This window comes from Pseudophryne corroboree, chromosome 1, assembly GCF_028390025.1.
Source record: "Pseudophryne corroboree isolate aPseCor3 chromosome 1, aPseCor3.hap2, whole genome shotgun sequence".
NCBI lineage: Eukaryota > Metazoa > Chordata > Amphibia > Anura > Myobatrachidae > Pseudophryne > Pseudophryne corroboree.
The window spans coordinates 313,665,637-313,689,741 of NC_086444.1; the positions used below are offsets into that span (position 1 = coordinate 313,665,637).

The 24,105-nt window shown below is 41.6% G+C and overlaps 1 protein-coding gene across 23 annotated transcripts in view; it reads left to right on the plus strand.

The window, feature by feature from the left end:
* Nucleotides 1-24,105, plus strand: part of PITPNM2 (phosphatidylinositol transfer protein membrane associated 2) — a 545,353-nt gene that overhangs the window by 469,325 nt on the left and 51,923 nt on the right. For 13 of the 23 annotated variants that reach the window (XM_063964525.1, XM_063964523.1, XM_063964527.1 and 10 more), the window contains 6 exons: nt 3,252-3,422; nt 8,933-9,082; nt 12,334-12,498; nt 15,862-16,074; nt 17,692-17,840; nt 23,194-23,310. In XM_063964525.1, coding sequence (XP_063820595.1) covers nt 3,252-3,422; nt 8,933-9,082; nt 12,334-12,498; nt 15,862-16,074; nt 17,692-17,840; nt 23,194-23,310 — 965 coding nt within the window. The remainder of the gene's footprint in view (nt 1-3,251; nt 3,423-8,932; nt 9,083-12,333; nt 12,499-15,861; nt 16,075-17,691; nt 17,841-23,193; nt 23,311-24,105) is intronic. The other 10 variants (XM_063964531.1, XM_063964535.1, XM_063964536.1 and 7 more) reach the window with 6 other exon arrangements.

Consider the following 24,105-nt stretch of genomic DNA (forward strand, 5'->3'; position numbering starts at 1 on the left):
CATGTTTTTTTTTGTGTTTTTTTTTCTGGGAATAGAAGATCTATTTATATTAGAAGGGATTAGGTACTTTTTTTTTTTTTTTTTTGGAGGCACAAATATTATTTATATATTTTTTAAAATATAATTATTTTTTTAATTTTTTTTTTAATGCTGGAACGGTAAAATCATAAAAAAAAAATGGCGTGGGGTCCCCCCTCCAAAGCATAACCAGCCTCGGGCTCTTCGAGCTGGTCCTGGTTCTAAAAATGCGGGGAAAAAATTGACAGGGGATCCCCCGTATTTTTAAAACCAGCACCGGGCTCTGCGCCTGGTGCTGGTGCCAAAAATACGGGGGACAAAAAGAGTAGGGGTCCCCCGTATTTTTAACACCAGCATCGGGCTCCACTAGCTGGACAGATAATGCCACAGCCGGGGGTCACTTTTATGCCGTGCCCTGCGGCCGTGGCATTAAATATCCAACTAGTCACCCCTGGCCGGGGTACCCTGGGGGAGTGGGGACCCCTTCAATCAAGGGGTCCCCCCCCCCCAGCCACCCAAGGGCCAGGGGTGAAGCCCGAGGCTGTCCCCCCCCATCCAATGGGCTGCGGATGGGGGGGCTGATAGCCTTTTGTGATAATAAAAAGATATTGTTTTTTCCAGTAGTACTACAAGTCCCAGCAAGCCTCCCCCGCAAGCTGGTACTTGGAGAACCACAAGTACCAGCATGCGGGAGAAAAACGGGCCCGCTGGTACCTGTAGTACTACTGGGAAAAAAATACCCAAATAAAAACAGGACACACACACCGTCGACAGTAAAACTTTATTTCATACGTCGACACACACATACTTACCTATGTTCACACGCCGACATCGGTCCTCTTCTCCATGTAGAATCCACGGATACCTGAAAAGAAAAGTTCAATATACTCACCTCAGCCATGGTCCAGAGATACATCCACGTACTTGGCAACAAAACAAACCGCAAATACCCGACCACCGGACTGAAAGGGGTCCCATGCTGACACATGGGACACCTTTCCACGAATGAGACCTGTCAGTGACAGCTGTCACAGACAGGTCTCTAAGCCAATCAGGAAGCGCAACTTCGTTGCGCTCACCTGATTGGCTGAGCGCTGTCTGTACTGTGACAGCGCATCGCACAGCTCCCTCCATTATATTCAATGGTGGGAACTTAGCGGCTAGCGGTAAGGTCACCCGCCGGTCGGCGGGTGACCCCACCGCTACCCGCAAAGTTCCCACCATTGAAAGTAATGGAGCGGCTTTGCGAGGCGCTGTCACAGTACAGACAGCGCTCAGCCAATCAGGTGAGCGCCACGGCAGTAGCGCTTCCTGATTGGCTGAAGGGACATCAGTGACAGGAGTCACGTGATGTCCCGGCATTCGGGGAAAGGGGTCTAATGTGAAAGCATTGGACCCCTTTCATTAGTCCGCTGGATCGGTGTTCGTTTTTTTTTTTTTTGCCAAGTACGTGGATTATCTCTCTGGACCTGGATGTACCTCTGGACGCTGGAAGGTGAGTATAATTTTTTTACAGGTACCTCGGATCGTCGGAGACCGTGGCAGTCGGCGTGTCAACATAGGTAAGTATGTGTGTGTCGGTAGTGTGTAATAAAGTTTTACTGTCAAGGTGTCTGTGTCCTGTTTTTTTTGGGTATTTTTTTCCCAGTAGTACTACAGGTACCAGCGGGCCCGTTTTACTCCCGCATGCTGGTACTTGTGGTTCTCCAAGTACCAGCTTGCGGGGGAGGCTTGCTGGGACTTGTAGTACTACTGGAAAAAACAATATCTTTTTATTATCACAAAAGGCTATCAGCCCTCCCATCCGCAGCCCATTGGATGGGGGGGGACAGCCTCGGGCTTCACCCCTGGCCCTTGGGTGGCTGGGGGGGGGGGACCCCTTGATTGAAGGGGTCCCCACTCCCCCAGGGTACCCCGGCCAGGGGTGACTAGTTGGATATTTGATGCCACGGCCGCAGGGCACGGCATAAAAGTGACCCCCGGCTGTGGCATTATCTGTCCAGCTAGTGGAGCCCGATGCTGGTGTTAAAAATACGGGGGACCCCTACTCTTTTTGTCCCCCGTATTTTTGGCACCAGCACCAGGCGTAGAGCCCGGTGCTGGTTTTAAAAATACGGGGGATCCCTGGCCAATTTTCCCCCGGATTTTTAGAACCAGGACCAGCTCGATGAGCCCGAGGCTGGTTATGCTTTGGAGGGGGGACCCCACGCCATTTTTTTTTTCGGGTTTTTCCCGTTTTTTACTGTTTTTTAAAATCGCGGTAAAATCCGCCAAATCGGCCGATTTTCGCCCGCGATTCTGGCGAATCCGTTTTTCATTGAATATGGTGAATTCCGGAAGCCACCTTCCGGAATTCACCTGGCGAATTTGGTCGAATTAAAAAACGGCGAAAATTGCCGCGAATTCGACCGCAATTGCATATACCCCATAATGTCAGAGGAGAGTCTCAGGGGTGGTTTAACATGAGAGGTTTTATATTCAGCCACTGAGCAGAGAAGGTATCCTCAGACTGAACATTCAAACCGGGGATGTCCTTTTCTAACACACGTCTGCCAACCTTAAGAGGTGTTATTCAGTCTGGTAGTATGAGGTAGAGAATTCAATGCATTTGGTCATCTTTTAGGAGTGGGCATTCATTTTCCCCTTCTTTTTTCTTCCTTGCTTCACCTTACATGACTTGCCCTTCACATTGCGTGCAAATACGACTGAGGTGTTTGTTGTCAAAACACTAGTAAGCATGAAGAGAACTGCACAGAAATCAAATCACTTTGAACACAATGGATAATATTTTCTGTTTTCTTTACATCTGAGATTAGTTTTGATGTGTTTCCATGTAAGGGGCTGACTATCCCTATTTCTAGCAGCTGCTTGGTCAAACCACCCTAAGCAGTGCCTGAATAGAGCCGTCTTGGTATCTGTCTTTTTAGCTTTGGTGATTGTTCATATAAACAAGAATACTTTTACCAATGGGCAATTATATGTTCATGCTGGAGTCTTGTGTTTAATTATGTGGACATTTATTTTATGTTTTTGACCTGTTACTGTGTTTAAGTGTTACTGTACACAATAGTTTATAGTTCTGAAAGAGAGTCACGTAACAACAACCTTTGTCATCTTTAGAACTGTGTTTCTTTTTTTTTTTTATAAATAGCAATGTCTTTACACGTATGTGGCTTTATGAACTTTCACTGCTCTGATTTTCTCCCTCTGCTGTTTATTTGTGCTATTGCCAGTTTTCCAGCTCAGACCTGGCTGCCAGCAGGTTTACAACCTGTTCCACCCAGCTGACCCCTCTGCATCACGCATTGAACCACTTCTGGAGAAGAAATTTCATCTGCTGCCGCCCTTCAATGTCCCTCGATACCAGAGGTTCCCACTGGGGGATGGCAACTCTGCACTTCTGGGTAAGTAACAGTGGCTGGCTTTATATTGTCCTTTCCTATCAGTATTAAAACATATCAGCTGTTTTCTCTCTTAAGGTTTTGAACGCATGTTTCTTATCAGTAATGGAATATCCAGTAAAAGCTAGACTATGGCCTTTTTGTTTTTAGATATGAGCAGTGTCTGCATTAATCTGCAGAGCCATAGGGCCTGATTCAGTTTATGTTTATGTACATATCCGAAGGTGGGGCGCCTGCATAGGAACTGTTCTGCGCATGTGCAGAAAGGTCCTGCATATTCGCACACAGTGACCCCAAGCTGCAGCCCGATTGACAGGGTGGGCATGGGGGTTTAGCGGAGTTGGCCAGCATTTCCGAAAACGGGCATATTGGACCAATTTTTTGGGAGTGGTGAGGCTAGGGTCTGAGTCTCCAAATACAGATTTCCTGGCCACTGCAACGTGAATAGCCCAGCCATTCTGCATTACCAGAGGAATACTCAGATGGCTGATGTTCACGCAAGTGATCCAAGTTTGCTTCGGACGCAGCAGCAGATCACATCAAGGCGCTTCCCGCTGTTTTTGCATATTTTCGTACATCATATGCGTCCATAGACATAGCTGCTGTACAAACAGCACCCATCTCTGAATCAGACCCACAGTTTGAGCTACAACTACTACCTGTATATTTCTGCTCTTGTATACAAGTGTGATTTATCTTACTTGAGGTATTTTATTTTCTCTATGGTCTTTATGGATGAATAAAGTGTGGCATTTCAATCCAGAGAAACCTTACTCTATAGAATTGACAATTTGACAAAGCGAAAACTACAGTGCCATCTAGATGGACGTTTAAATGAGGCAATGTTAGTACATTAAATTTACTGCACAACCAAAGTCTTATAGTATATACATTTTGCAGAAGTGGTGTTACATTGCCCCTTTTTATATAAAATATATATATTTAGTAGTGCTAATTCACAAAGATTTGTACTAAGTGCTGTAATGTCCATAAATATTCACTGAAAGAAATATATAATTTTTCAAATTATTCCTGGCTTAAAACTAAAATATGAAAGTGTAATCTTTAGAATTTCCTGTTGTCACGTTGTTCCTGGCACACTCTCACAAAAGACACATGTATTTTAAAGATAAAAGTTGGGGATGCTGCCACCTAAATCCGGTGGACCATATTTATGAAGCACACTGAATGTGCCATGTTAAATACCATGATTTTCCACTCTTGCATCTAGATGATCTGCCCAGCATGCATTAAGGTGCATGGCTTCCCTGTGCTCTGGGTACATGACAACGCAAGCTAGCGGTGTGCTTTGTTTAGCAGGGGGGACATATCAAGGTCCAACCTCTTACCACTTGTTGTGGAGTAAAAATGGTGGTGAACACTTTTCCATTACATAAAGGACTCTCCTAAATGCATCCACTCTTTGTACTTAACCTTTATACAAGTGCTTCTTAAATTTTAGCCTCAAGACACCCTAACAGTCCAGGTTTTAAGGATACTCATGCTTGAGCACAGGTGACTTAATTAGTACTTCAGTCATTTTAATTTAATCATCTGTGCTCAAGCGTGGATATCCTTAAAACCTGGTCTGTGTGTCTTGAGTACTACTTTCAGACGTTCTATTTTATATCACTTCAGAAATCACACTCCATAAATTAAATCTTATTTTGACACTACTATGTAAAATTAGCCACATGGTAATTTTACTTTCTACTTTGCAAGGACGCTCCTTTCTGCACCCAACTCCTTCTATCAGCAGGAGCAATCTTCTGGTACTATGCAGACTCTGGTATCTTCCTTCATAAACCTTTGCACGTTGACAAGTGGCAAGGGTCACCTGTGTAAATGAAGAAGCATATTGCTGCCAAATAGGATTTTGCGTGCATCGTGAATGAGTCCCAAGGATACATTTTGTGGCCTGAAACAATATATTAGAATTCAGTCTAACCATACATTAGAATGAATGACATCCATGAGGCATAGAACCCTAGAGGTGTACCTAGTCCTCGCTGACACTGCTAATTCCTAGTGAATGAAGCCTCACTCATATAACTGAATCCTGTTCTAGATTGACCAGTTTCAATGTCATGAATATGGTTGCACTTAGAGAATTACTTGGCTATATTCTGTGCAAATGATGGGCACACAGGCAGGGCCGGCTCGAGGGTTTGAGCGCCTCGGGCGGTCAATAGGGGCGTGGCTTCATACAGGGTGTGTGGTCATTTATGCCCCCTGTACAGTAGTAGCGCCGATTAAATGATGTGCGGTGCGCGATGACGTCATCGCGCACCGCACAGTAAAGGTCCTCTCCACGAAGGGAAACTAGACGCTACGCGTCTAGTTCCCTTCACGGCGGGGGGCACACTGCACAGCAGCAGCGGATCTTGCCATGGTGCGGCGCCCTCCGGAAGGCGGCGCCCCGGGCAAAAGTCCTGCTTGCCCGTGGCAAGATCCGCTACTGCACACAGGTATATACAATGTATACTTCTATATACAGTACACATAGTTTCTGTGTCGGTCTTGCTTTATAAATGGACATCTATACCATATAGAGACAGTTGGCCTTTAGCTGAGGTGTCACTTTAAGGCCACATATCTATAGCATCTTGGTATACAAGTAAGTACTTGATATGCATTAATTTCCCATACAATATGCTTATGACAGACACACTATATATGTGTTTGTCTATATATATATATATATATATATATATATCTATATATATATATATATATATATATAATCTATTTATCTATGCATAAAAAACAAATAAGAGGGCGCTCTATCGTGCATGAAAAACGCTTAATATACAGACAGTTTTGCACACTAAAACTGAGCATAAGGCATTGCTCGTACCGTATATAAAATCACTGTGGGCTAAAACCACATGGCATAGTACATCACCATAGAGGTGTAATCCACAGCGTGCTGCTCCTGCATGTGCCAGGACCTGCACACCGCACCATCGATGATCTCCAAACGGCAGCGCACCGAGAACCGGAGCCACAGGACGCACACAGATAGACCACCATTTGGGGATCATCGGTGGAGCGGTGTGCAGGTCCCGGCACATGCAGGAGCAGCCCGCAGTGGATTACACCTCTGTGTTGATGTACTATGCCATGTGGTTTTAGCCAACACTGTTTTTATATACAGTACGAGCAATGTCTTATGCTCAGTTTTAGTGTGCAAAACTGTCTGATTATTGAACGTTTTTCATGCATGATAGAGCACCCTCTTATTCGTTTTTTATGCAGATTCATTATTTTCAGGGATTAAGGAGGTGCCGCTGATCCAACATAAGACGGATGGATCATTCATATTCATGAAAATTGGTTCTAGAAATAAGGACTTTTAAATATAAAAAGACTGTCTTCTGTTTATTCAGTACACTATAGTAGTGGCTGTTTGGTAAACTAAGCGCATAGTGTTTTTTTTTTTTTTTTATATATATATATGTGTGTGTGTGTGTGTGTGTGTGTGTGTGTGTGTGTGTGTGTGTGTGTGTGTGTGTGTGTGTGTGTGTATTTACATACATTTCACAATTGTCAGTATGTATAGTACTTGCTTTTCAACTTCTGCAAGAGAATTGGTAAAGTTATGTGATTAGGCAGGTTAATAAGTCCAATTTTGAGCTCATCCTGTTATAATATTTATCGGTCAAAAAATTGAGTAAAGGAAAGTGACTTATCACAGTTTTATAGACAACACGGCCACCATGCCTGACGTACAAAACATTTATTGTACGTCAGAATAGTTTTCTTTGTTGTCATTATACTGTACTACTCAGCACCTATTATTTTCCCAAGCTTTGTTTCTTTATTCCTCTCAACTGTGGATTGTTGCGAATTGGGACAGGGAGTGTAGTCATGTTCTGTTGCAACCCCATGTGTGTGCCTAGAGGATTTGAAGCACTATGCAGCACTCCCCCCCCCCTCACCTCCAATCTAACATTCATACATTGCCACGCATACCTTCTTGTTCCCCACTACTCAACTATGCAGAGCATTCTTGAGCAGGAAATACCACCCAACTTTATGATCCTGTAGATAGAGCACACCTAATCAGGACTGTCCAGCCTAAATCAGGACTGTTGGGAGGTATGGCCGAACCATTCCTGAGAATGTAGACCATCAACTTACTAGGCACCAGTGACAGCACTGAGGCATTTATATTAGAAGAAGGATTATATGTGCACAGATCTCATTGCCTTTGTAGGTAGTGCTGTTTACATATAGGTCTTTCATCAGTTATGTCTTATTGGGCAAAGCAGAATGTTAGGATTAACTAACGTACTAGAGGTTTAGTGTAATTGTTTAAATAGTTGCATATACTTTATATATACCGTTGTCATGACATACATACATACATACATACATACATACATACTGTACATACATACATACATACATACATACATACATACATACATTCATATATTCATTAATTCATTTATACATACATACATAAATATAGTTATTCATACATACATACATACATACATACATACATACATACATTATAATATTCTAAATTAGCTGTGTGCAGAGGAAAGCATCTATCATGCTAAACTGTTTCATCAAAGACAAGACACATTTACAATACATTAATAAATTATTTAGTGACCTATTGTGTTTGTGTTTTTAGAATTGCTAACTTGTTGTTGATCTTTAGTGAAATTTCCTCTCTCATTGGGTGCTCTAAAGCTCATGGTATTTACTGACATTGCACCTAATTATACTTAAGTCACACTTCTGTATATACTATAATAACCTTCCAGGAAAGTATTTCACATGTTTGTTATGTCTCGGGTCATACGGAAATTCAGAGGCTTATGACATTGTTATTACTCATCCATTATTCAAACTATGTTATAAACATTTATGTGTGTGTCACCATCATATTCCACAATGCTTTACAATTGGGGACAAACACAGTATTAATAATATGCCACATAGCCTTCAAAAAAAAAAAAAAAAAAAAAGCTTATTTGTGTGCTGTATTGTTACATTGAATGTTATAACTATTCAAATTGTTTATAAATATGCTGTCTGCCTGTTATATTGGTTTGTATGTGTATGTGTCAGCCTATGCAAACACATCACAAAGCGACTCTGTAGCGCTGTACAGTCAGGCAGACAACATGAACAGCAATTCTAGTATGTACATTAAAAGCAAAAGGAGAGGACTGTGCAGTCTTGGCCTATAAATCTAGTTAGCACAGAACATTGCCTAGTCTGTAACATTGCTGCTAATTAGCAGCTATACTAGAGAAAGGGATATCAAATGTGCACAGCATGAAAGCTGTGGTAAGAAAACTGGTGCCTCCATTGGAAAAGGCTATCACAGGGTAAGTCTTAAACCCATTATTTGCATCAAACTGGGAAATTTGCTTTTCAACAGGTAGAGTAGAGTGCTGATTGATGTATGTTCTCTGTTACATTGTCCGGTTATATGTTTGTAGCGTTTTTGTCCTTTTTTTTTTTTTTGTTTCCCTCTCATCAACATCTAGTTGAGGCTGTGCAGAACAACCCCATCCTTCTCATGGAAGGCAGCCCAGCGGTTGCTCTCCAACGTCAAGATGGCATCATCGAAACCAGTATCCCTGTTCCTGTCCTAAGCTGCCAAGACACTTCCAGTAAACAGGCCACTTGTGCTGAGTGTGTGTATCCTCCCCTCCTATTGTCTTTTCTGCTTTGCATCATGATCCTGAACTGTGCGCTGTCTCACCCGAAAGCTTTTCTGCAAAGTGCTGACGTGTGAGTCAGGCTTCAGATCTTTCACTGATAGCACCAAAGAGCTACAAACCTGGCATATTTATAGAGATTCCTCATTTCCTCTCTTGCTGTCAGCGCTCATGCTAGAATGTATAATTAGTCATACAGTAACGACTTAAAACAAAAGGCTGCTAATGGCCAAAGATTATTTAAAATGCAGAACTTCACAATATATGTTCATCACTAAAACACCATTAGAATTAGAATTATTCCATTAATAACCTATTAAAATGCTTCTGTCTGCCACTAGACTTAGACAACATTGCTTCTAAATGTTTCTAAAGCTAGTAGCACGTCTTAATTCACATTTAAGTTAATCCGTGCTGAAAGTCCGAACAATAGATACAGAATGCTGCTAGTAATTTACATACATGAAGCTAAAATTCAAAGAAAAGCTTTCGGATGAAATGATTCAAGGAGGGTTGGAGCAAAAGCTTTGAATTGATCTATGACTTGCATGGCTGCTTTGATTCTATCAAGTAGGAATGACCAAACTCAGAGCTTTAGCTCTCATAAGCGGTTAACCAGTTGTAATTGCTATTGTCATCTTGTCTGCTCTCCATTGCTATACATTTGGCTTTTCTTGTTTGTCTGCATTTTTTTTTTCTTTTTATCTAAGATAACATACAGAAATATCTCTTTGTTTTTGGCCATCTAGTGTCTTATAGTTGGCACTCAACTTCTTTCCACAGTTTGTGAAACTTCTCTGTGTTTGTATCGCTTTGTGACAAATACAGATGTGTCCTCATACACTATTGCCGCAATAGCATCAACACCTCTTCTTGCCATGCCAAGTCCCGTGCGGTTATGCTTGCACCGATTGTCTTTTTTTCTTGAGAGTGCACTTTCATTGCACAAATGAAACAATTTGATGCAACAAAACCACTTAACAAGACTGTACTAATTAATTTGATATGTAACGCTTGTACATCTGTGTGCAGATGAGTCTGAATCTGTATACAAAATGTTTCAATGCTGTATCTTTTTTCACATCAAGTTCCATTGTGCTTCATCTGTGACTTTATACTTGTGTGGTTAAAGCTTTAGGCCATTGGTACAGATTGAGTGGTATTTTGCTGCATCGGCTTTGTGAATAATATGCAAATGGTAAGAAAATGTCTCTGCACTGCTCTGTGTGGCTCACTCGTGCCAATTGGCATTTTGAAGGGATGCAGTCAATATACCGGCTTTTGGGATCCCAGCGATCAGGAGACCAACGCGATATACCTGCAGCCGGAATACTGACCTCCACCGGGTATTCCCACTGAGTGGGAATTGAACCTGTGACGAGCGAATCGAGACACCGGTCCAGATGCGTGGCGAGCGCAGTGAGCCCGCGAGGGGACTCTCTGCCGGGTTTCCGGGAGAAGGGATGCCGCTCTCAGTATAGTGACAACCGGAATCCCGTCAGCTGGGATATCGCATGTATCCCATTTTGAGGCTTGGTGTATAAGGACACATCTATACTTAGTGATGATTTTTTCCATGTAAGGCTCCCGATCTGGCTCGAGAGAATGGACCACTGATTAAGCTAACACTTGATTTATTTCAGGTTTCAGGGACTATATACAGGTATTCTAAAAAAAAGAAAATAATAAAACAGCCCTTTTTTTTTTTTTTTATTAACACCAAATATGCTGAAATTTAAAATAAAAAACTATATAAAAACTTTTAAGTTTTCAAATAATAATACTGTAGAAAATGTAGTTTAAAGAGAAGTAGAAAACTACTCTTATCCATGAACAGCAAATTCAGATATATAAGACTTAAATTATTAATATAAAATATCTCTCCCGAGTAGACAGAGTGCTTTTAAATATATATTTTATACAGGTTGGGGCTGGACGGGATCCCGGTGGTCAGCATCCCGGCCGCAGAATACCAGCAGGGGGTGCGAGTGCAACGAAGCCCCTTGCAGGCTCACTGCGCTCGCCATGCTGCGTTTGCCACAGGTTCTATTCTCACTCTATGGATGTCGTGGACACCCACGAGTGGGAATAGTCCCTTCTAGTTGGCATTGTTAGTGTTCGGGATGTGGGGGGGGGGGGGGGGCTGTCGGTCACATAACTACATCCCAATTTATACATATAATAGTATCATACATTTTAAATTACAAAACTAAAAAAAATTTGTCTTTATGAACCAAATCAATATCAAAATAAAAGCAAACTGATCGTATCTATTGATATGGCTCATTAAAATCCATTGTTATTAATGAGATGTAAATAAAATGTATCTGTAGTAAGCACCCAGTGGCTACATTGTTAGTGCTATGAACATGACATAATAGAACATATGGCTCTTTCAATACAGAAATGTAGATTGTACTGAATTGTGTTCCACCGAACTGGAAACATCCTCTCTTAGATTTGTTATGCTATGGACATTCGAAGACTGTAGCCATAAACACTACAGGCCATAAGCATAAAAGTTCCTGAGGCTCTGTAAGCTGTATTGTTACAGTTCATTCATTCTAGGGCCAGTCACAGTATCTCAACAGGACATCTCAAGTTTTATAAAGTACCATATGAAACCGATCAATTTTCCTTCCCGCTGTGTTTTATCCCTCCAATTTACAGAGCTTTAGCGACAATTTTCCCTTCCCATTTCTTCTGTTCTAACTCCTTTTACTCTTGCTATATATATGTATATATGCATACTGTATGTTTCTATATGTATATATGTGTACATAGACAAGTCTGTGTGTGCGTGTATATATATATATATATATATATATATATATATATATATAATGTACATACATATGTATATAAAAATGTAAGTAGTAAAACCTTTCTACATTGCTTTGTAAAGGAATGTTTTGTAGCCCAGCCTGGAAACCAATGTCTTCACATTTGCCTTTCATTGGCTCCTTCAAGCATTGGAATGAAATAGACATTGGTTTTATATTTCATTGGCTTGTCTTTGTGTGGGTTTGACAATTAAATGCATCTTTTTTTGTGTTCCTGAATGCTTTACAACATGCACATCTGAGGTGTTGCATCTTCATCCTTCCTAATGCCTTTTTGTTTTCTTGTCCTGTTTGGGTCAAAAATTTTAATTTCATTTTTGTTTTGTTTGTTTGTTTTTCTCCCTGTTCTCCTGTTTTGTTTTTTTGTTTTCTTCGGTTTCATAGCGGATGTTGTTCAGTTTCATGGTGCAGTCTTCGTGGAAAATGCCTCCCCTTCCTCCCCCATAACAGCTCCCCACTTCAGGGGGTACAGAAGAGCAAGTGAAATCAGCATTGCAAGTCAGGTCTCTGGAATGGCCGAAAGTTACACGGCTTCAAACATAGTCAACAGTAAGTGCCTTGTTGCCTGACAGGTGTGACCAAGGATTCAGTGCCATTTGTAGCCAGTAGGTCATAGACCGCATTAGAAATATTCATGTTATTTTGAAGTTGAGGTTTTACGACACCAGCCCTGTCAGTAGTATATCACTTGAATCCCATCACATTTTATTAGTATTGAAATAAGTTTTTTTGCAAGAATATTTTAGTCACTAAAAAGCCATTGATTTTAGGCCAGTAAAATTCTGATCACTGTTGTGTCCAAACAAATGTTGCCTGTTTGAGACCATGCTGATGTTTAATTATCTGTTTACTTCTATAAAAATGTTGATATACAATTGATTAATGATTAAAATATAAATAAAATATTGCTGCTGCCATTTTGTTGTAGCCAGTGATTTGATACTTAAGTTACTCCCCACAAGCTGAGCAGATTGGGCTGGTGTTTTGCATCATTGTTACAGGTGAACCATGCTACTTCCTGCTTGGCAAATGATGTCTCCCACATGCTTTTAATGTGCAGAATAATTTACCAAGTTCCAGCTGTTTTCAGTACACTGTACAATTGGGGGTTTGGTTTTGGGCATATCTGGAAGCCTAGCTCTGATCTTCTGCTTTTTTTTCCGATGAAATGTAATATTGTGTTTTTTGACACTAACATATGTATGCCTGTTCCCTACAACTGTGCGCATGTTCATATACTGTATGTAGACATCAGTTTTCACACATTCATGTTCTTTGTTGTATGATAGTTCTGTGTTTTCAGTTGCATTGCTTCCTGCTAGTTCCTATTACAGATGTAGTCACTGGAGCATTTCTATCCCATGTACAGACTCTACACACGGGGAAGCTGCAGAATCCATTTACTTTCTCTAATGAGAGAACTAGCAATATTGCTTAATTTTTTAACTAGATGACCTGCAGAGCTGCCTTACTTCCTTAAACTACAGTATAGGACCTGCAGAGCTGCTTCACTTTCTCTAAGTAGAGGACTAGCATAGCTGCTTTCTTTCTCAAAGTACAAACCCTGCAGAGCAGCTTTACTGTCTCTAACTAGAAGACCAGCAGAGCTGCTTTACTGTCTCTAGCTAGAAGACCAGCAGAGCTGCTTTACTGTCTCTAGCTAGAGGACCAGCAGAGCTGCTTTACTGTCTCTAACTAGAAGACCAGCAGAGCTGCTTTACTTTTTCTAACTAGAGGACCAGCAGAGCTGCTTTACTTTCTCTAACTAGAGGACCAGCAGAGCTGCTTTACTTTCTCTAACTAGAGGACCAACAGAGCTGCTTTACTGTCTCTAACTAGAGGACCAACAGAGCTGCTTTATTTTCTCTAACTAGAAGACCAGCAGAGCTGCTTTACTGTCTCTAACTAGAAGACCAGCAGAGCTGCTTTACTGTCTCTAACTAGAAGACCAGCAGAGCTGCTTTACTGTCTCTAACTAGAAGACCAGCAGAGCTGCTTATCTTTCTCTAACTAGAGGACCAGCAGAGCTGCTTTACTGTCTCTACCTAAAGGACCAGCAGAGCTGCTTTACTTTCTCGACCTACAGTAGATGACCTGCAGAGCTGCTTTACTTCTCTAGCTAGAGGACCTGTGGAGCTGCTTTACTTTCTCTAGTTAGAGGACCAGCAGAACTGCTTTGCTTTCTCTGTCTAGTTGACCTGCAGAGGTACTTAACTTCTCTAACTAGAGGCCCTTTGGAGCTGGTTTACTTTCTCTAGTTAGAGGACCAGCAGAGCTGCTTTACTTTCTCTAGTAGAGGACCTACAATGCTGCATTGCAGAGGTGTCCTCATACACCTAGCCTCAATATGCCATGAGGCACATGGCGCAAGTGAGCCACGCTAATTGCTGTAGTGTCTTTTTTTCACCCAAATTTGCATCTTACAACACAATGTGACAAAATCACTTCACAAAACTACACTGATAAATTTTTATATGCGACACTTGTATATCTGTATGAGACTGAGTCAGTATCGAACCACAATGGAACATGTTGTGTAAAAATACGCAGCCGTTGCATCGTAGCTTTTTGTATAGAGATTGACTTATTCGCACACAGATATACAAGTGTCGCTTGTCAAATTGGAGTGTCATGAGCGGTTTTGTCATATTGAATAAGAAGCACGTTTGGGCGAAAAAGACGCTTGGCACAAACCGAGACGCACTAGGCTTGGCACGCAGAGAAGAGCTGTTTGACACGACTGGAGCAACAGTGTATGAGGACACATCTAACCTTCTCTAACTAGAAAACGTGCAGAGTTGCTGTACATATCATCACATTTCTATCCATCTGCATGAATCCTTCTGTACATCCTAACAGCCGCATGCCGTAGATCAGAGGGAAGCTATCAGCAAAAAAAATCATTATCTGCATTTTTGTTTTAACAACCTGGAGCTATTTGAATATGTTCTCCAACAAGCACTTCTAACAGCAACAAGCGTTTTGGTGATAGTTACCCTTTTCATGTTACTAGTGATGATAGGGTGGGAAGTTTGTTGTAAGCCCACAAAATTATTTGCTTTCTGGTACCAACAATTCTGAAAGAAAGAAAAATTGGACACCCCATGCTTCACATTAGTATGCCAGCAGCTAAGAAACAACTATTATTTGTTTAATATGTCAGAGAAAGAGGTGTAAGGCAGAAAGTAAGCAGGGGCTCTGACATTTATCATATAAAAGAGAGTTCTTCATTGATTGCTTAACTCTATGAAATAAAGCTATAACTACACAGACATAATATTGTAGCCGGGGTAAATGCCCTCTCTGAACTACCCTAAACCTTACTGTGGTTTATATTTATTGCCAAAGGTTACTCTCATATTGAGAGGGAATCATTCTATCACAGATCATTCTGATTCTAGTATTCTGTTCTGCTGTGTTGCACAATAAAGTGAAATAGTCACTGTTGTAGAGAAGAGATACCATCTAGCACTCCAAGTATGGAAGTTTTCTTCTTCACTCCAAAATATCCTTTTTTTCTTTTTACTACTCTATAAGGCCATGTAACCCTTTTATCTGCCAAAAGCACCCAAACCCCACTGGCACTGCCGGTCACACAACAAACATTTGCATAGAATCTGTTCCAGATGTGAAGAACACTTGTGGACTTATAAGGAACACGTGCAATACTGGCACCATTGGCTGGGAAAATAAAAATGTGTCACATTTATGTAGTTTTATTCACTTTTGTCTTCCAGCAAAATGCATTTAAAATACAAATCCAGGCATAAGGAACACACAGTGCTGCAAGCATGGTGTATGACAAGAGACGCATTTAATTTTTACAGCCATGTTCTGCTGGAAAACAAAGTAAACGTGATGTGGGTTTGCATGCTCTGTGGTGTTAATTGGTGTGTTTGCTTTGTTCCTTAGAAACAAAAAATCATCTTAACAATTCCAAAAAGCTAAGTCTTCTGTCACAGCTTGCTCTCCCTTACAAACCTAACACAAAAACAAGCGCCCCTACAAAACACAATCAGTACCATACTGAGCAGAGTCACATAGGAAGAATGCTAGAGGTGGGGGATTGGAAGCACAGCATCATCCCAGGGATCCAAGACTCGGACATCTCCAAAGGTATTGCAGGTAGAGAGGCTTCCCTGCTATTATTAACCCATCCAATGGGCAGAATGGCATCATCTAACCCCTCTTCAGGCACATTTATTTTGAGTCATTGAGTCACCTTACTGCAAGGTGTTAAGAAGTGAAGAAAGGGGACTAAGCTGTCATACATTTCAAGTTTTACATTTGACATACTTCTTACAACTACAAATCATGGTCATTATATTCTTTTTTACAAATCACTTTCATTTCAACATCTGAAAACCTACGTCTCTGGTGTTATATTACCTTGTATTTAATATTCAAGATTTTCATGTAAAAACATATTTACAGTATTTTTGATTTATACTGAAAGGGAGGTGGTTATAGAAGTTTTGCACCTTTTGCTCGCTAAGCGTGTGTTTACATATAATTCTGTAACTTGCCATCTGGGTAATATTTCCGCCAGCTTTCCTCTTATGACATTTTAGAATATGCATCAGTGGAGATGTTAGATATACTTATAGTATTGCTTTATAATGGAGGAACAAATATGGTTCCAAACTAAAACACTTGAGCTATTAATTAACTAATATTATGCCTGCAAATTCTAACTGCATCACTGAACTTTAACCAGTACTATTGCTTTACTAAGGCCTGTATGATCAGAAATAATCACCAAAAAGTAAGACTTGAGTACTGATGATTGGTCTTTGTCTTGTAGCAGCAAATATTGGTGGACAGCTTACTTATCTAATTCTGATGTTGTGCATCACAGGACAACTCTTTGTTTGGTCACCAATCACTTCTATTGTACTTAGACAATATTTTCTCTCAAACTATAACTTCTCCAAATTTTAGTTTAGCCGAATTCTTCCCAGACACCAAGCACATCCATCCATAGAGTGCTCTGTTTGTATTCTTTCCACAGTATTAAGCTACCTAAACAACTGATACAAAGAGACTGCACCATGCATCCAATACCGAGACTCTTACCAGAGTAAATTTGAAAGAGAAACGAACCTGTGGAACAATATATTTTTGGTGATGATTTCTCTTTAACAGTGGTGACGCTACGGGTGAAATGTAATTATATGGGTTGATAACAAACTTGTTTGTAACATTTGTTGGAGATCTCAAAGATTTTCCTTTATGTGTTCATGCTGATCTTATTCCTGAAACTAGTCTGCTAGCATTGGTGGTTGGTCAGAAGGTTGCATGTAGAATCAAGATAAGTAACACTTAGGGTACTGCCGCGCATTGCTCTGGGTTTGCTATGAAATGTCTCTATTTGAGAAAACTGCAGATGCATGTGACGCATGTTTTGAAATCGGATTTGCTTCCTTTGTTATTACTAGCCTCATGTTCGTCGTTTTATAACTATACAGATCTTATTCATCTATCATACCCACACTAGAGGCAGCCATTTTGTGGGCTGGATAAATATCAGTAATAATGCAGCCTATTACTATCACTGTGCAATTAACGCATTTCCGACGCAGTGATTTCACGTTTTACTTTGTTAGGCTGCTTTCCTGGGAGAATTGGATCAGCCCAAAAATGTCTGTCAGCACTTTTATTGACCACTGCTCTTCTTCCTATTATCACTCTATCATATTCTTTTGGTAAGGTAAAAGAGGTAACCTAGTTCTCTCTTGTTAGTTGCAGCAAAGTGGTGGGGTACAAAAAGGATGGACTATGCTCTGTATTGTCCGGATGCCCTCACTGCGTTCCCCACAGTTGCTCTTCCTCACCTTTTCCATGCCAGTTATTGGGAATCCACAGATGTTGTTTCATTCCTATTAAGACAGGTAAACAATAAGCTGGTGTTATGAAGTTCTTCCGTTTTATCATCTTTCCTTTGTTAAGTAACTACATGTTTACAGGCCCAAAATAGTTTAGTTATCAGTGGGGCGTATTTTTCTATAATTTGTTAAAAAAAAAAAAAGTCATTTTGCAGAGAAAACCTTATTTCTTTTAACGTTTGTTATACAAGGAAAATTAATTAATATAAATTAATAGTTATAGACTCCAGGGAAATAATGCTGTCTGTGATCAATTTACTGAGTAATAATTTATATTGCTTAGCTTATTAAACAGTGATGTTTGAGCAAAGCCTCTCACACATGGCAGCAGAAAACACAAACCATACAGATAGCATGTCTTTTTATTTAGTCCCACCAGCATCTTCTGTAAAAACTACAGTTATGAATCAGTTTGTCGACCACTATTGGTCGTCATGGGGAAAACATCGACACAGCAAAAAGGTCGTCATGAGACAGGCCGACACATGAAAAGGTCGACATGAGTTTTTCTAATATTTTTGGTGTCGTTTTCTCCATAACATGACCAGGAACCCCAATTGCATGACGCGCTTCGCGGGTTACTATTCCCAATCTTAGTCCACCTGGATGGCCTCGCATTCACACACACACCCCGACCTGGGGGTCGCCATGGGGGTGGTGTTGGGGTCCTTTTACCTTCTAGTTACTCCTACCAACTCATACCACCAGAACCATCCCTTACATTCTCTACATTTGAGGTCCATACTATACGCCTCTTCCAACCAGTCCATCTTAGAGTAGCTGTCATTTACCGCCCCCCTGGCGTTGCTTCCAAATTCATCGACAACTTTGCTTCCTGGCTTCCTCACTTCCTCTCTTCTGACATATCCTTCCATTATCCTAGGCAATTTCAATATCCCTATTGACATCCCCACACAATCCCCTGCCTCTAAACTCCTTAACCTCACCTCTTCACTTGGTCTCTCACAGTGGACCTCCTCACCCTCCCATGTGAATGGGAGCTCACTGGATCTGGTCTTCACTCACCGCTGTGATATTTCTGATTTTTCAAATTCCCCATTTCCGCTCTCTGACTATCACCTGCTCTCCTTTAACCTATCTCTCTTGACTTCCCCGTCTCTACCTCCCAAGGCTACCATCACTAAGCGTAACATTGAAGCTATTGACACCACATTCCTTTCCTCCCTGTTTGACTCACTTCTCTCTCCTATTCTCTCTCTCTCATGCCCTGAACAAGCCACTTCCATATACAATGCATCCCTTACTTCTGCTCTTGACTCTGTTGCTCCACCAACCACTATTCACCCTCGCAAATTAACACCTCAACCCTGGCACACCAAATGCACCAGATATCTGCAAAAATGCTCACGTACTGCTGAGTGACACTGGAGGAAATCACGCTCTAAGGCAGACTTCCTCAATTTCAAACTTATGCTCTCATCCTTCAGTGCTGCCCTTTCTCTTGCTAAACAGTCATACTTCAAGAACCTCATCTCCTCCCAGTCTTCCAACACCCGGCGCCTCTTTGCCACTCTCAACTCACTCCTCTGCCCACCTCGTCTCCCTTCCTCACTCTCTGCTCTTGACTTTGCCACTTACTTCACATCCAAAATTGACTCCATACGTAAGGACATCACATCACACCAGACCATCAGTAGCCAGCTTTCCCCCATCCCTTACCACCCCTCCCCATCCCTCCCACCTACTCTGACCTCTTTCTCCCATGCAACTGGAGAGGAAGTCATGGCCCTCATTCGTTCCTGTCCTCTCACCACCTCCCCACTTGACCCTATCCCCTCTCGCCTCCTCCACTACCTCTCTCCTTCTGCTTGTTCCCACCTTTCCCACCTTCTCAATCTCTCCCTCTCATCAGGCACTGTCCCCTCTGCCTTCAAGCATGCACTCATCTCCTATTCTTAAAAAACCTACCCTTGATCCAAACACTCTCTCCAACTACCGACCCATCTCTCTCCTCCCTTTTGCCTCCAAACTCCTTGAGCATATTGTCTACAACCGCCTTACTGCCTTTCTTTCCTCACACTCACTACTTGACCCATTCCAGCAAGAAAAAACAGTATAGCAAATACTGGGCGCTGATAATAATTACAATGATGTTGAATATCAATGATTTAGGACTGCTGCTTCACCCAGAGGTCACTGCCAACCTCACAAACAAATACACAAAGATATATACAAAATAATGAAGCGCTGTCCAAATCAATATATATTTAAAACATGTAACATTTAATTAACAATTACAAGACAAACATAAATCACACGGCCGGTGTTTGTTCTGATATCACTTAAAACATATATAATATATATGGTAAATAATGTAGCCACTCCGGAATAATTATGCTTAATTGGTGGGCTGAATGTTAGTAGCCATTAGCATGCCATAATGGAAAGCGAAGAAAGTTTAAAAGCATGAAACTCTTTCAGCTGATAATTTGATTATGGTTCAAAGCTTGAAATTTGTTAGTAGCAAGCGTATTAGTGCAGGAATCTCCTTGCTTAATTGTAACAATTGCAGACAGTTTTTAGTATATTATTGTACTTATCGGTCCAGCGTGGCCACGCTAAACAAACAGCAGCTTGGCGTGTCTTCAGACCGTAGTGTGGTTTAGCCGGGGTGACGTCTCACTCCTTGTACTCCAGCCAGGTCCTCACGCTTGCGGTGCTGGTTGTAAGCAACAATTGATCCCAGCCGAGGATGGCACTCCTCTAACGCGTTTCCCCGCCTTTGTGCAGCTCGGCGGCTTCTTCAGAGAGAATAAATGAATGAATTTATTCTCTCTGAAGAAGCCGCCGAGCTGCACAAAGGCGGGGAAACGCGTTAGAGGAGTGCCATCCTCGGCTGGGATCAATTGTTGCTTACAACCAGCACCGCAAGCGTGAGGACCTGGCTGGAGTACAAGGAGTGAGACGTCACCCCGGCTAAACCACACTACGGTCTGAAGACACGCCGAGCTGCTGTTTGTTTAGCGTGGCCACGCTGGACCGATAAGTACAATAATATACTAAAAACTGTCTGCAATTGTTACAATTAAGCAAGGAGATTCCTGCACTAATACGCTTGCTACTAACAAATTTCAAGCTTTGAACCATAATCAAATTATCAGCTGAAAGAGTTTCATGCTTTTAAACTTTCTTCGCTTTCCATTATGGCATGCTAATGGCTACTAACATTCAGCCCACCAATTAAGCATAATTATTCCGGAGTGGCTACATTATTTACCATATATATTATATATGTTTTAAGTGATATCAGAACAAACACCGGCCGTGTGATTTATGTTTGTCTTGTAATTGTTAATTAAATGTTACATGTTTTAAATATATATTGATTTGGACAGCGCTTCATTATTTTGTATATATCTTTGACCCATTCCAGTCTGGCTTCCGTCCTCTCCACTCCACTGAAAGTGCCCTTACAAAAGTATGCAATGACCTCCATGCTGCTAAATCTAAGGGACACTACTCTCTACTAATTCTACTTGATCTCTCTGCTGCTTTTGACACTGTGGACCATCCTCTCCTACTGCAAATCCTTCACTCCATTGGTCTGCGCGACACTGCCCTCTCTTGGCTGTCTTCCTACCTCTCTGACCGTTCATTCTCTATCTCTTCTCATGACTCCACCTCCCCCTCACTTCCACTAACTGTAGGTGTACCCCAAGGTTCTGTCCTTGGTCCTCTCCTCTTCTCTCTCTATACGTCCTCACTAGGTAAGCTCTTTAGTTCTTTTGGTTTCCAATATCATCTCTATGCTGATGACACCCAAATCTATCTTTCCTCTCCAGACCTCTCCCCTGACCTCCTCACTCGTATCTCCAACTGTCTCTCTGCTACCTCTTCCTGGATGTCCCAGCGCTTTCTTAAACTTAACATGTCTAAGACCGAACTGATCATCTTTCCTCCCTCCCGCATAACCTCACCTCCTACAATCTCATTATCTATTGATGGCACTACTATCTCCTCTAGCCCCCAAGTGCGCTGTCTTGGAGTAATCCTTGACTCCTCCCTCTCCTTCAAACCACACATTCAGCACCTCTCACAAACCTGCCGTTTTCATCTAAAAAATATTTCCAGGATCAGACCCTTTCTGACCCAGGATGCTACTAAGACTCTTATCCACTCACTGGTCATCTCCAGACTGGATTACTGTAATCTCCTCCTGACTGGCATTCCTGACAAACACCTCTCTCCACTCCAATCTATCCTCAATGCTGCTGCCCGGCTCATTTTCCTCACCAAACGCACTACGTCTACCTCTCCTCCCTTACTAGACCTTCACTGGCTCCCCTTCCCTTTCAGAATCCATTTCAAGCTTCTCACACTCGCTTACAAAGCCCTCACCCACTCCTCTCCCATCTACATCTCTGATCTTATCTCCCTTTACACTCCCACACGTCCTCTTCACTCGGCTAATGCACACCATCACTCCTGACGACTGATTACTTCCTCCCACTCCGACCTCCAAGATTTTTCACGTGCTGCTCCATTTCTCTGGAATTCCCTACCTCTCCCCCTCAGACTCTCCACCTCTCTACAAAACTTCAAATGGGCTATCAAGACCCACTTCTTCACCAAGCCCAGCCAAATCTCATCCTAACCCTCTGTTCTACACTCTCCATGTACCCCATCTGTGTCACCCCTGTCTGTCTACCCCTCCCCTTTAGAATGTAAGCTCTCACGAGCAGGGCCCTCTTCCCTCATGTGCTTATCCTTTCTTACTTTAATAATCTTCAACTGCATCAACTCCAGCAGTCTTCTGCCACCTGATACTTATTCCAGTGTCATCTGCTGATGTAACTATGTTTATTTACCCTGTACTTGTCCTATACTGTCATCAACTGTAAGTTGCTGTTTTCCTGTTTGATTATTCATGTACTCTGTAATTGGGCGCTACGGAACCCTTGTGGCGCCATATAAATAAAGGATAATAATAATAATAATAAAGTATGAAAAAGTTAAAAATAAACAAAAATGATTTTAAAAAAACTCATGTCGACCTCTTCATGTGTTGACCTGTCCCGTGTCAACCATGTCCATATCAACCAGTAGTGGTTGACCTATTGACTGATGACCTAAGCATTGTCGACCCACCATTCGGATGCCATAAACTGCAGAGGTCTCGCCTGTTGGGAAACTAAAGATCCCTGTACACTAAACTTTCAATACATTGTTAAACTATTAAAAAGCAGCAAATATAGCAAACACAATTACTGTTAATGAGTGTAACATGTAAAGTAAAACGCAGAATTGATAATTGCTGAACCATTTTTCCAGAGTACGTTTTGAAAATCATTTGGATTATGAGATATGGTATGAAAAATTCTGTTTATGTAAATTTCAGGTCATGAGACATGAAACTGCAAGCGTTTTGGAGTTGGTTGGAAAAGAAGTATCTGTGTTCAGTCCATCTAAGCCAAGGGAGAAATGGTTGAGAAAGCGAACGCATGTGAAACTGCGGGTAACTGTAGTCCATAGCACTTTATCATTATTCACACAGGTCTCATCTTTGTCAGATACTTGGCGATTCTAAGGTAAAGCTGATGGGTTTTCTTTGATTATCTTCTGAGTACCATGATATTAGAGAGAATTTTATAGAAGAAATGAAAGTTTTGTGTGGTGCTATAATGCTAGAGGTAGCCATCCAAGTGCCACTGACAGAACACTTCTGCTGCTATCTCATAGAAACAATATTATATATTATATTATAAGGTTCTATATTGCAACAGTGTTGATACACAAGAATGGGTAAATCAAATGCATATAGAGTTACTATATAAGAATAGATTGGAGTATACTATTCTTAAATCAAATGCATGAAAATGTAAAATAATGCATTTGGGACACAGAAATCCAGAAGCAGAATTATTGGTAATATCTAGAGATGGGTTACATGTTAACCCGGCGGGCGGGATGCTGGCTGTCAATATCACAACAGCGGTATCCTGCCCGCCACAATGCCAGCAGCGGAGCGAGCGCTAAGTGTCCCCTTGTGGGCTCGCTGCTCTCGCCATGCTGCGGTCCCGGTGCCTCGCTGTGCTCGCCACAGGATCTGTTTCCACTCTATGGGTGTCATGGACACCCACGAGTGGGAATAGCCCTGTGCGTGGAGATTTTAGCGTCGGTATCCTGAACGCATTTTAACTGCATCCCCTAGAGATGTGTGGGTTCTGATTTTCTCGGTTAACACCAAAATTAACGTGAGTTCGGATTTATCCTGATTTTTTTTATTGGCTATCCAAAACACGTGACAGCC